The sequence below is a fragment of the Lactuca saligna genome, chromosome 8, assembly GCF_052625555.1.
Source record: "Lactuca saligna cultivar CGN05327 chromosome 8, ASM5262555v1, whole genome shotgun sequence".
Classification (NCBI taxonomy): Eukaryota; Viridiplantae; Streptophyta; class Magnoliopsida; order Asterales; family Asteraceae; genus Lactuca; species Lactuca saligna.
Genome location: NC_136424.1, coordinates 283,365,103 through 283,376,957, shown reverse-complemented (window position 1 = coordinate 283,376,957; position 11,855 = coordinate 283,365,103). Strand labels below are relative to the sequence as shown.

The following is an 11,855-nucleotide window of genomic DNA, read 5'->3' as shown; positions in this document are numbered from 1 at the left end:
CTACCTTCGTGCTTTTGCTAGTGATGAACCTCACACTTAGTCGAAATTCTTGTATCTCGCTGAATTTTGGTACAATTCATCACATCATAGTGTCATCGCCATGACACCATTCCGAGCTCTTTACGGCCAACGTGTTCCAGACCTCAATCGTTATCATGCTGGGACTGCAACCACAACCTTAATCGATGCAGCACTCAAAGAACACCAAAGACTCCGCACTGTTTTGAAAGAAAATCTTCTCATGGCTCAACAACGCATGACATCTTTGGCAAATTCACACTGACTCGATAAATAGTTTCACGTGGGTGACATGGTCTACGTTCGTCTCAGAGTATATCATCAAAATACTATCCACGATCGCAATACAAAGAAACTAACCAAACGATACTTTGGACCATTCAAAATCATTGAACGAATCGGACAAGTCGCGTACTGCCTACAGTTACCGCCAAAAGCTAAGATTCACCATGTCTTCCATGTTTCCTTGCTTCGACAGGCCTATGGAAATCCAACACCAACTCCAATTCCATAGTGGGAAGAGCCTAGCAACACCACCATTCCATCACTTGAGGACGAGCTTGTTGCAAAGACGGGGGCATTTGATATAAAGCCTACTGCATAACAGTCCAGTCGAAGACCATTAAAGGCCCAAGAGCATTATCCGAAAGCCCGCTCGATTCAAGGACTAATGACGTGCAAGAGAGTCAATCAAAGTTGATTAAGTCATTCCTTAATTTTAGTATCAATGGCTAATTTTTAGTTCATGTTAGTAGTTGGCATAAGGTCCATGACCATTTCTAATTCCTAGTTTTTAGTTAAGAGTTTGCATGTTTAATTTGATGTAATTTCCATTTTGAAGTCGTGAATGAATTATCAGAAAATTGCTCTATCTTGTCTGTTTTCTCGGAAGAATTACCATCTCAAATCGGTATTTATCATATTCCTCCAAGTCTAATCATATGAATCAACATGGAGTTGGTCAAAAGCATTACTTCAACGAGGAAACTCGCAAATCTTTGCGTTTGTACTCATAAACTTTGGCTTTTATGTTTGTCGACCGCTTTAAACCTTTAAGTTGTTCATAAATTATACATTTTGTAACATATATATTAAGAAGATAGATTTTTGTTTCTATTTAGTTTAAATATCAAATTGTTATTTTGATATAGTAAGAGCATCTTTTTTTATATTTATAAGTAAATATATTTCCAATAAACCGAAATATTAATTTCTCTTAAAAATTAGCTTATAATTTGTGTTTAAACTTTAAAAATAAATAGTTACTAATGTTTCACTCTTTTATACATGGTTACTAAGTAAATATATTGTTTGTTATTTTTACGATTTGGAGTTGTGAACCATCCGTATAGCACACAAGTTTCTACCTAGTAGAAACTAATATTATGATGAACTAATATCTCAAGTACATATTATTCATCCATTAAACAAAAGCAATCCGATTCACTCAGTTTTCTAAACTTTTGAAAGCAAATCAAGCTAATGAAGTTTTACAACTCCACTATACAGTAGAGAAAAGAGGAACAAAAGGAGAGACGCTAATTGACACTTAACTTTAATATCCAACTAAAGCTTTAACTAACAATATCTACATGTCAAAACAATATACAAAACGGTAGGTTTAAAAAAAATAATAATAATAATAAAATAAAAATGGCAGTTAAGTTTACTTGGCTTTCCTTTTTCTGGTGGTCTTTTTGGAATTATTAGCAACTGTAATCTTGGGATTGCTACAATTGGGACAAAACCAATCCTCCTCAGGAACATCTTCAAACGGTGGATCACAACAATCGATATGCATCCCAACACCACATCCAATCGAACCGCTTTCATTCCCACACATCAACATTTCTTCACCTCTGTCACGTGATCCACATACCTCACACGCCACATCACTGCGCTCAGGTGTTGTGGGACCCATCGACTCTTCTTCTTCTTCGATGGTCAAACACCGGTTCTTGAGATTGTTAAATGACCTTTCTGCCCAAACATTTGTATCATACTGGACATGCGATTCAAGAGGATACCCAGGTTTGCATACATATTCCACAAGGTAATCAGCCGAGACACACGGTATCTCATGTTTTATGAACTCCTGAACCCATATATCCACATGTGGCATGCCAGGGCTCACAATGGCATAGTCGATACCAGTGTCTAGAAAGCGGGTGTATGGTGGGGAAGTCGCCACTATGGTCCCATCTCCAGCTTTCACTGCCCGTTTAAGAGTGTCCTGTAAAAAAAAAAAAAAAAAACATCTTAGAAGAATTTGCTTTGCTATGATGTGTAAGCAAGATTTTTTTTTTGAAAATTTACCAAAGTGGGTGCAATGCATTCTCCGTATATGACAATCCGCATTCCATAAAAAGCACCATGTCCGGTTTTCTCCTTCAAAAGGCGCCACTTCCTTGGAGCTGCCAGGTTAATCTGACCATCTTCACTTAGGCCGTTCTTGTGCCATTCGTAAGGCTCCTCTGTTAGGAATCTTCCTGCCTCGTTACTTGCAGATAAGTAATCAGTCTTGAGAATCCAACTGTCAAGTTAGGTTAAAACTTAGAACCAACCACAAAGCAAGGTAAAGAGTAAAGACTCAAGAGATGTTTTATGTTTGTTGTTTACCTTCCAGATGCAGCAGCAGCAAAGAATTTCTCTGTTCTGCGTATGGGATCAGGGACGATGAAATGAGTTGCTTGATAAGACCATTGGTGAGAGACTCTGCATATTTTCCCTTTTAATGGACGAATCATCTGCTGGAACTCACGTCTTTGCAACTTATGTCCACTCAATATAAACCACTTAGGTTCTTCTGAGTTCACTTGCGTAGTCTTAGGGGTAATTTTCTCAGATTTTAAGGCCTGTTTCTGTTTCTGTTTGTTTTTATTTTCAACTGGAATTTGAATATTTTCCTTCTGTGCTTCCAAATCACAGGATCTGGAACTTGGTTTACCCTTCTTCTTGTTAACAGTTTTTGTTTCGGTTGCTTGTTTGACAGAATTAGAAAGACCAATATCTTTCTTAGTTTTGCTTTTAGTTGCCTTGTTGTCCTTCACATTCTCTGTCTCTCCCTGAACCTTATCCTCCTTTTCCTTTTCCTTTTCAGATGCTGAATACACATGTTCAGTGCTGCTGTCATCATTCTTACAAACACCTTCTTCTGCTGTCTGCAAATCATTTACATTTCTCTTGCTTCTCTTAGAAGCTCGAAGTGGAGGTGGAGTTGCTTCTTCCCTAATTTCAACTTCCTTCTTATCACTTGCATCTTTGACTGAAACAGCTGCTGCTTTTTTCTTTGACTTTTTGGTTGAAGGAAGTTTTTTCTCTCTCAATGCTTTAGATTTGTCCACATTCACAGAAACCAAGTTCCCAGCCTCTGAAGCGTCTTCAACTTTTTCATTACTTTGATTTACATCATCACCATGTGCATTTTCTTCCATCACTATATCAACATTATGTGCTCCATGCTCCTCTTTATCCTCTGGAGACTCAGTTTCATCATCCATCTTCTCCTTCTCTATCTCTGAAGCATCTTCAACTTTTTCATTACTTTGATTCTTGTCATCACCTACTCCCTGAACATCAACTCCATCATTCTGTGGCTCAATGTTTTGTAGATAAATAGAACCTTTCTGATCCACAGTCTTCTTTTTACCTAGATTCTGTTTAGGGGCCAAAAATTTCTTGGCAATCGACTTCCTTCTCACAGATTTTGAGCCTGATCCAGCACTCTGTTCACTAATCTCCAAGTTTGGAGTACTTGATTTCTCAATATCACAAGTTGCTGCAGAAGGAGATGATTTCTCAAGACTTTGCATCACATGTTCTGGCTCCTGAGCTTCAGGTATTTCAAATTCAGATTGTAGTAACATATCAACATCTCTGCACTTTGATGCTACACTGGCTTCCTTCAATTCTTCATCAAAGCCTTTGTCTTGTACAGGTGGGGTAGAAATTTCATCACAAGTTACACTTTTACCCTTAGAACTTAACACCTTCTTTCCACTGTTGGAGGGGACATTTTGTGCAGGACTTACAGGAGATCTATCACTTACATAAGGGATGCCAGTCCCCAGTGATAAATGGTTGCTCATTTCAGTAGAGGGATTCTTTTCCTTTTCTTGAAATACGCTTTCCACATGGAGACTCTCTCTATTCAATGTGTCTTCATTGTGAATCGTTTTTTGTAGTTTAGAACTACCAGAAGAAATCTCCATCTTCCTCTTACCAAAAGCTGATCCATTTTGCTCCTCTTTTTCTACAAAAGGTGAAGACATATTGAAGGCGTTACTCAAATTAATCTTATCAGGTCTTTTAGCACTGTTCATATCACTTGTGTCTGTTGTCGGAGGTGTGGTTCCCATTGGCAGTTTCCTAGAGTAAATTGAAGACATGACATTTCTTGATTCGTTTGAAGGAGATTTCTTGAATGCTGAACCACTTGTAGTTCCTTTAAATAGATTGGATGGCTCACATGTAAGACCAATAACATTTTTGATGGGATTAAGAAATTGATCAGATGTGGTCTTCAAAGTCACTGACACATTGTCATTTGCATTTTCAAACCCTTTAGAAGCACTAGTATTTTGTAGACTTGTTGAAACATCCTGCTTTAACATCATCGAATGATATGGACTTTCCTTCTTCACTTCGGTAAGTCCAGTAGCAACCCCTTCTGCTTCATCTTCAGAATCTTTGGCTTCAGCCTCCATCTCCAGCTCATAACCACTGTAGTTTAAAACAAAAAAGCATTTCAATGAATAACTATAAAGATTTATTTTATATAAGATGTGCATACATATACAATTGACAGAAAAATTCAGTCTCACCTTCTGGTATAATCTGCTTCTGGGACAATCTCCCATGCCTTTAAACTGGAAAATGAAGAGGGGAAATCAAGGTCAGAAACTTGAACTTTATAGAAGCTTACAGTATAATGAATTAAACAAATAAATTATAAAAAAAGGTAAACAAACAAGATGCATACCAGTCTTCTAACCATCGATGGTTGATAAGCTTTATCCTCTTCATTTTCTTTGCAAGCAGATACTTCTCTCCTATCAAATTGAAAAATAACAATTTACCATAACATACAAATTACATAAACAGGTGACAAATAGGACCTAACAACATCTATCCTGATAAAACCTCAAAAATCTTAAACACTAGGCATGCCAATATAAAAATGCAAATGCTGGAGGGCCATTCATAGTTTATCAACGAAAAAAAACTTGATCTTTCATCTAAAAAGATAACCAAAAGACAAAAAGAAAGAAGTATAGCCAAGAAGAGAACATATGACACCTTCAAATTTGTAGCATATAAGATGAGTAACCTTGTTTGCTATCAGTGGTTTTGAAAACTGCGCACCCATCAAATCAACCATGGTCTGTAATAAAAAAAAAAATGGGAAAATTTTCAGATGATATAAAGCCATTATTCTGTTGACTAAAAATGTTTGAGTACAGATAGCAGATCAGATATAGGCAAACCATAATGTCTTCGCGATCTTCACGTTGATATCCTGTTAAACATATAACTAGTGACTTTCCACCTGGAATCCCGTTCAAATCTCTCACTGGTCTGTACATTACCTGTGATTAGAACCAGTATCAGTGCTGCAAAAAATTTGCAATGGTTTTTTTCGATTTTCATATCGTGGAAAAGATCATAATAAGCTGTCCTCCCTTTTTGAATCTCAGGGAACCTCTAAGAACTAATTTTAAGTGCATATGGTGGAAGGGTGTATCTGATTGTTCGCAAATTGGATGGGGGTAAATGTAATTACCGAGGTTGGATCCACAGGTACTCCAACGTCAAAGCTATGATCAGCCCATAGGCCAGAGACTAATATCTTCCCATCTCTTCTGGCAGCAACACAGACGGGATCATCCTGCAACATACAACACAAACATATCTATAGTTAAATCATCAATAGCTGAAACCGGATAAGAAAAACGGACTCCGGTAGCCTAATACAAGAAAAAGCACATGAAATACAAATTGAGGAATCCGGGGAGGTGAGAATTGACATAACGAGGGGTGGTAAATTTACATAGACAAGCTTATTGACAATAACATGAGTGCAATTGGGACCATATACACCAGCATCAATGCCTCCGCCATTAACAAGCCTCCGTGAAACCTGTAAATATAATTCAAAATAATAAGCGATAAGTCCAAGTTCGAATTTCTTCCGATACCTCGTGGTAGCAATTAAATACTAATAAAATGAACACAAGTTTGTTAAGACGGGTAGTCTCCAACAACATATCCTCCATCAAGCCATCTTACTGAGCAATGTGAAAGGTATGAACAAATCAATAACCAAAAAAACTATTTTGAACCTGAGCTTTGTTGATAGAATCGAAACCAAGAAGAACAAAGCGAATGCCACGGAAGACTTGAGATGGACGGTCAAACGGCGAATTTTGATGGTTTTCCATCGTTCTTCCCAACTTGTTCACCAGACGTGGGAAAAGTGATGGTGGTTTGAAAAGAGACTGAAATCCGGAAGATTGAAGGCGATGAAACTACAGATCGTCGATGAGAAACTGATGAAAGCATGAGATGAATGAATCGCAGGGATAGATGAACGAAATGCAAAGCTTCTCGGGGAAGGAGTATATGGATAGTGATTGGAATGAAATGAATGACGGCAAGGGTAAAAAGGGGATTTTACAGCTGTATTCAATTTTTTTGTTTTCGATTTCGAACAGAGAGCGGGAGAAAATAAAAAGTTTCGCTGAATATCCCGCCGTTTGATGGATGTGGATCGTAATTTGCAAGTTTTGACACGTGGATCTTCATCACCCACGTCACACCTTTTTTCAATGGAGCATTTAGCCCATTGTCTTAATAATCGGATGCAAGTTGGGGATTTGGGCTGTTCATTTAAACTTGTGGGTTGGGCTTGGACCTTATGAATGCATCCTGCTTTCACAAACCAAGAAATTATGAAATGGAGAAAAGAATCACATGATCAATAAATCAACTCTAAATAATAATTAAATCTGCTGATCTACTCCTTCAAGCAAAGAGACGAAACCGATACCGGGTTCTTTTAGCTTATTTGAGAACCGAGGATTGGACCTACCAAGTACCAAATACATAAGGTTTTCCGGTATGAGGCACAACCCCATGTGTGATGTCAAATCTTGTCTAGCCGTTGGCGGAAACACCGGTCAGTGCGATGTAGAGATAATTGGATATTGACAACATGTACAATCAAACACAAAGGTATATTTTAAACATTTATTTATTATTGATTTTTTAAAGGATTACATTGTTTTTTAAACAGACACAAACTCCTAAAAACAAACGATACTAAACTTCAACAACTCCATTTCACACCTCATTTTTACTAGTGTGACACTCCTCCATACTTATCTTCGTGATAATACAAGTATTTTGAAAATCAACATAATGTTAGTGAGTGCACGAGTTTTTTTTTTCTTTTTAAGAATCTTTTTCTTTGAGAAAACATTTCTTAGTTATTAACTTAACTTCTATCTTTTTAAGATATTTAACGATTTTAGCGTATGTTAATTAAGATATTTTATTAATTCTAATTTACTATACCTTTTTACAATATCTAACGATTCTAACATATTTTAATTATGATATCTTTTATTAATCATAATTTACTATATTTTTAGGATATCTAACGATCCTAACATATTTTAATTAGTATATCTTTTATTAATTCTAATTTATTATATCTTTTTAGGATATCTAACGATCCTAGCATATTTTAATTAAGATATCTTTCATTAATCCTAATTTACTATCTTTTTAGGATATTTAACGATCCTAACGTATTTTAATTACCATATCAAGTGTCTGTAATGGTAATCTAAACTCTAAGGCAATTTTTAATGTATTATCGTCAGCCCCTATGTAACATCCGGATTCTCATGTATATTATTTTATTCATTTATTTTGGAGTTTGTGGAGGGACTCGGCGAGTTGGTGCTTAGACTCGCCGAGTAGGGTCACGGATTCTCTTCCGGGATCATAACTGGACTCGGCGAGTCCATGAGTGGACTCAGCGAGTCCACGCTGTTTTATGAAACCCTAATTTCCCGGGTTTGGGACCTATTTAAAGGCCCTTAGGGCCGTCATTTGCGGCTACTAAACCCTAGAGAGAAACCCTAGGAGACCTAGAGCGATTGTGAAGAAGGAGAGGCCACTTTTGATCATTTTGTTGGTGTGATTGCAAGAAGGAGGTGACCAAGGCAAGAAGAGGCTGAAGGAGGAGCGGTTCTGGTGATTTCAGAGTTTATAGACTTCATCTTGAGGTATTTATTCGGACCTTTTTCAGATTTGGTGTTGATTCTTAGAGTTAGGGTTTTCTAACCCCTTTAGAGAATGGATATGTGGAGCAATTGGTCCCTTCTCGAGTTTATGCCTTGGATCTGGACTCAAAGAGGTCCAGAGACCTTAACCCTTCGATCTTTATGGGTTATTTTGGGAGCCATGAACTTAGGATGTTATTTTTGGGGGTAAATCACCAAGTGGAACCTTTTAGACGTCCCATGAGTGTCAAGATTCGAGCTTTACGTGTTTATCAGGCTTGGAAGGTCAGATCTATGGACCAAAGGAACAGATCTGACCTCAGGAGGTCAATTGAGTTTGTGCATGGCAGTAACTCGCCGAGTCCAATGCAGACTCGGCGAGTAGGGTTAGGGTTTCCCGTAAATCACTCAGCGAGTAGACCCGCCGAGTTAGGGGAATAACTCAGTGAGTTAGAGAGGGATTAGAGGGTTGGGGTTCAAGGCGGAACTCGCCAAGTTGTTCTTGAGACTCGGCGAGTTGAGTTGGGGTAGCCCCGCGATTCATGCCAGGTGTGACTTGTCGAGCAAAGGGAGGGACTCGACATGCCAAGCGAGACTAGGGAGTTAGTGGACACGTGTAAACTCGCCAAGTTTCCCAAGTGCACTCGACGAGTCGGGTCAAAGTTTGACCGTTGACTTTGGTTGACTTTTAGGGTTTGGTCAACAATGAGGGCCTTTGAGGCAAAGGAAGGGTAAAATGGTCTTTTACCCTTCTGAGGGTGCCAAGAGAGGGTTTAGTCTAGTCCTGAGAGTTATATTTATGAGAGTATTACTTTATGTGATTAGGTGGAGGCTAGATCGTATTTCTACCGAGTCAGAGATTTACCGAGACATCTGAGGTGAGTCTTCTAACTATACTTTACCTTGAGTGGTAATTACAGTCATGTGACAAAATTATTGTATGATATTTATGTGATGTGTTGCACTGCATTATTTCTATGTGATTTATGCCATGTGTATATCAGAGTATATCAGAGTTAGAACCGAAAGGTTCACAGATTTAGAACCAGAGGGTCCATAGAGTTAGGGCCTGATAGGGAAGTTGCTACTGGGACCACTGGTCTGGAACAATTTAACAAATTTAGCACATGGAAAGTTTATAGGAGGAGGCCAAAGCCACGTGGAGGGGAACAATTGGGGCAGTTGTGATTCTGTTAGAGAGAATAGATTTATATAGGTCATGTTGATGAATGAGTGAGATCATCTTTATTTTCCTTCTAAGAATGTATTTGGCTGAATGAAGCTTGGGCAGGAAGACTCATTTGAGCTTCTCTGATTTGATTTTTGAATAAGATCTCTATTCTCTCTCATTTATCTGTTTTCTTTTCTCCATTCTTATCAATTGGTTCCATTGCCTCTACCCTTTCTCTCCTCCGTGAACCATGGTGCACCCCGATACCCCTGCTGCTAATACTCAATCTCAATCCCGAGTGTTGACCTCCGATGAAAAAATCGAGCATCTCTCCAACCAACTATCGGATCTCACCAAACAGATGTCTTCTATGCAAAATGTCCTCACCAACCTTCCCACCACAGTGGAGAAGATGGTTCAAGCTTCATCTCAAGGCAAGAAAAAGGTGACTGAGTTGGGCGATGATTCTGGCACCCCCATCCCGAAATCCACCATCATCCCGACTAACAAGTCTTCTAGCTCCTCCTTCCTCCATCCTATCATCCATGAAAATCATTTCGACAGTTCCCTATTCTCCTTGCCAAAGGTGAAACTCCCACAATTTGAAGGCATCGACCCTAAAGGATGGATTACAAAGGCTGAACTGTATTTCACAGTGAACCAGATCCCTACATCTCAGAAGTTGCAGCTCGCCCAGATGTGTATGGAAGGAATCGCTCTCAACTGGTACACCAATCAAATGATCAAACACCCGTTCACAGACTGGCCTTAATTTCGTGACAAATTGATGGTCCGCTTCAGCGGTACTAAGTTCCGAAATGCCCATGAAGCCCTTGGCTCATTGTTCCAGGAGGGATCTGTCAATGATTACATTGAAGACTTTGAAGCCATCTCTGCCCTAATTCCCGATCAGTCGGAGGAACAAGCTATTGGCATGTTTTTACGTGGTCTACAGGATGAGATCCGCAATTGGGTACGTGCTCTAAACCTCGATTCCTGTGATCAGGCTATGGATTATGCCAGACATGTTGCCATCGCTACTTCTTGTCCAACGGAGAAAACGAGTAAATTCCGATCGACATCCCAATCCGGGTACACGTATTCTTCACCGTCTACAGGCAAGAATTTCTACCCTAAATTAGACTCCACCCGGTCCACTATCCCATCTAAGCCCAACACACCTCAAAACCTACTTATGACTAAAGCCCATCCCACTCCTACATTTACCCATACCCGACACTTATCCAAATCGGAGTGGGAAGAGAGACGCCGATTGGGTCTATGTTTCGGCTGTGGCCAGAAATACACTCCCCAACACAAATGTTATGCTGGTCAACTGTGCATCATGCTTCTAGCAGACGGCGATGAAATCTCCGATGACGGGGAGGTGAAATTGCTTGAAATTGAAGCTCATGACGACGCCCCTGTGGATGGCGAATGCCAATCTCTAGAGCTTTGTGGGGTTACTATTGATTCTTCATCCACTTACCTTAAAACACTAAAAGTTTTGGGGGAAATCCATGGCTTCCCTGCTCTTATTCTCATCGATAGTGGCGCTGCCCACAACTTCATCTCCAATAAGTTGGCCCGAGCCCTGGGTCTGGAACTCCATGTTGTCGGACCTCTTGGTATAAGATTGGGGGATGGAAATCGAGTTTGGGTCACCCATCAATGCAAAAATGTTTCTTTGAATTTTGGTTCCTTCATCTGTAATGTCGATGCCCTTGTGTATGATCTCGGTCCATTGGATTTCATTCTTGGAATCGCTTGGTTGCGCCGTTTGGGGGATGTTCTATTCAATTAGCAAACTCATGAGGTCAAATTCTGGCAACAAGGTGAACAAATTCGTCTTAAAGGTATAAATTCCCCACTAACTGATCAAGCTTCTTTACGAAAATGCCTAGACAATCATTTGGTCAGTCTCAGTGTTGACTCCTGTGAGCATTCAATTTTGAGTTCAACTCAGCAACAACAATTGGACGATTTAATTTCCTCTTATACCTCTCTTTTCCAAAACCCCCAAGGGCTACCCCCAATTCGAGCCATTGAACATAAGATTGTTCTATCGGAGGGGCAGAGGCCCATTTGTGTGCGCCCTTATCGATACCCTCATGCTCACAAAGAGGAAATAACACGACAAGTAGCTGAGATGTTGCAATCTGGCATCATACGGGTCAGTCAAAGCTCTTTCTCTAGCCCATTCATCTTGGTTAAAAAGAAATACGCTACGTGGCAATTATGCATCGACTAAAGAGTTTTAAACAAGGCTACTGTCTCGGATAAATATCCGATACCCGTGGTAGATGAACTTCTTGATGAATTGCATGGGTCCCACTACTTCACCAAAATTGACCTTATCAAGTTCGTGTGCGAGA

The 11,855-nt window shown here is 39.4% G+C and overlaps 1 protein-coding gene across 1 annotated transcript; it reads right to left on the bottom strand.

Annotated features, from left to right (window-relative positions):
• Positions 1-1,538: 1,538 nt before the first annotated feature.
• Positions 1,539-6,650, bottom strand: LOC145011640 (transcription coactivator). The gene is made up of 10 exons (XM_078970378.1): positions 6,360-6,650; positions 6,068-6,157; positions 5,801-5,905; positions 5,505-5,606; positions 5,317-5,401; positions 5,000-5,069; positions 4,842-4,886; positions 2,638-4,740; positions 2,335-2,551; positions 1,539-2,251 (listed from the first exon to the last, which is right to left on the bottom strand). Exons 1-10 carry the CDS (start codon positions 6,456-6,458, stop codon positions 1,685-1,687), a joined length of 3,483 nt encoding a protein of 1,160 aa, XP_078826504.1. The 5' UTR covers positions 6,459-6,650; the 3' UTR covers positions 1,539-1,684.
• Between the last annotated feature and the right edge of the window lie 5,205 nt (positions 6,651-11,855).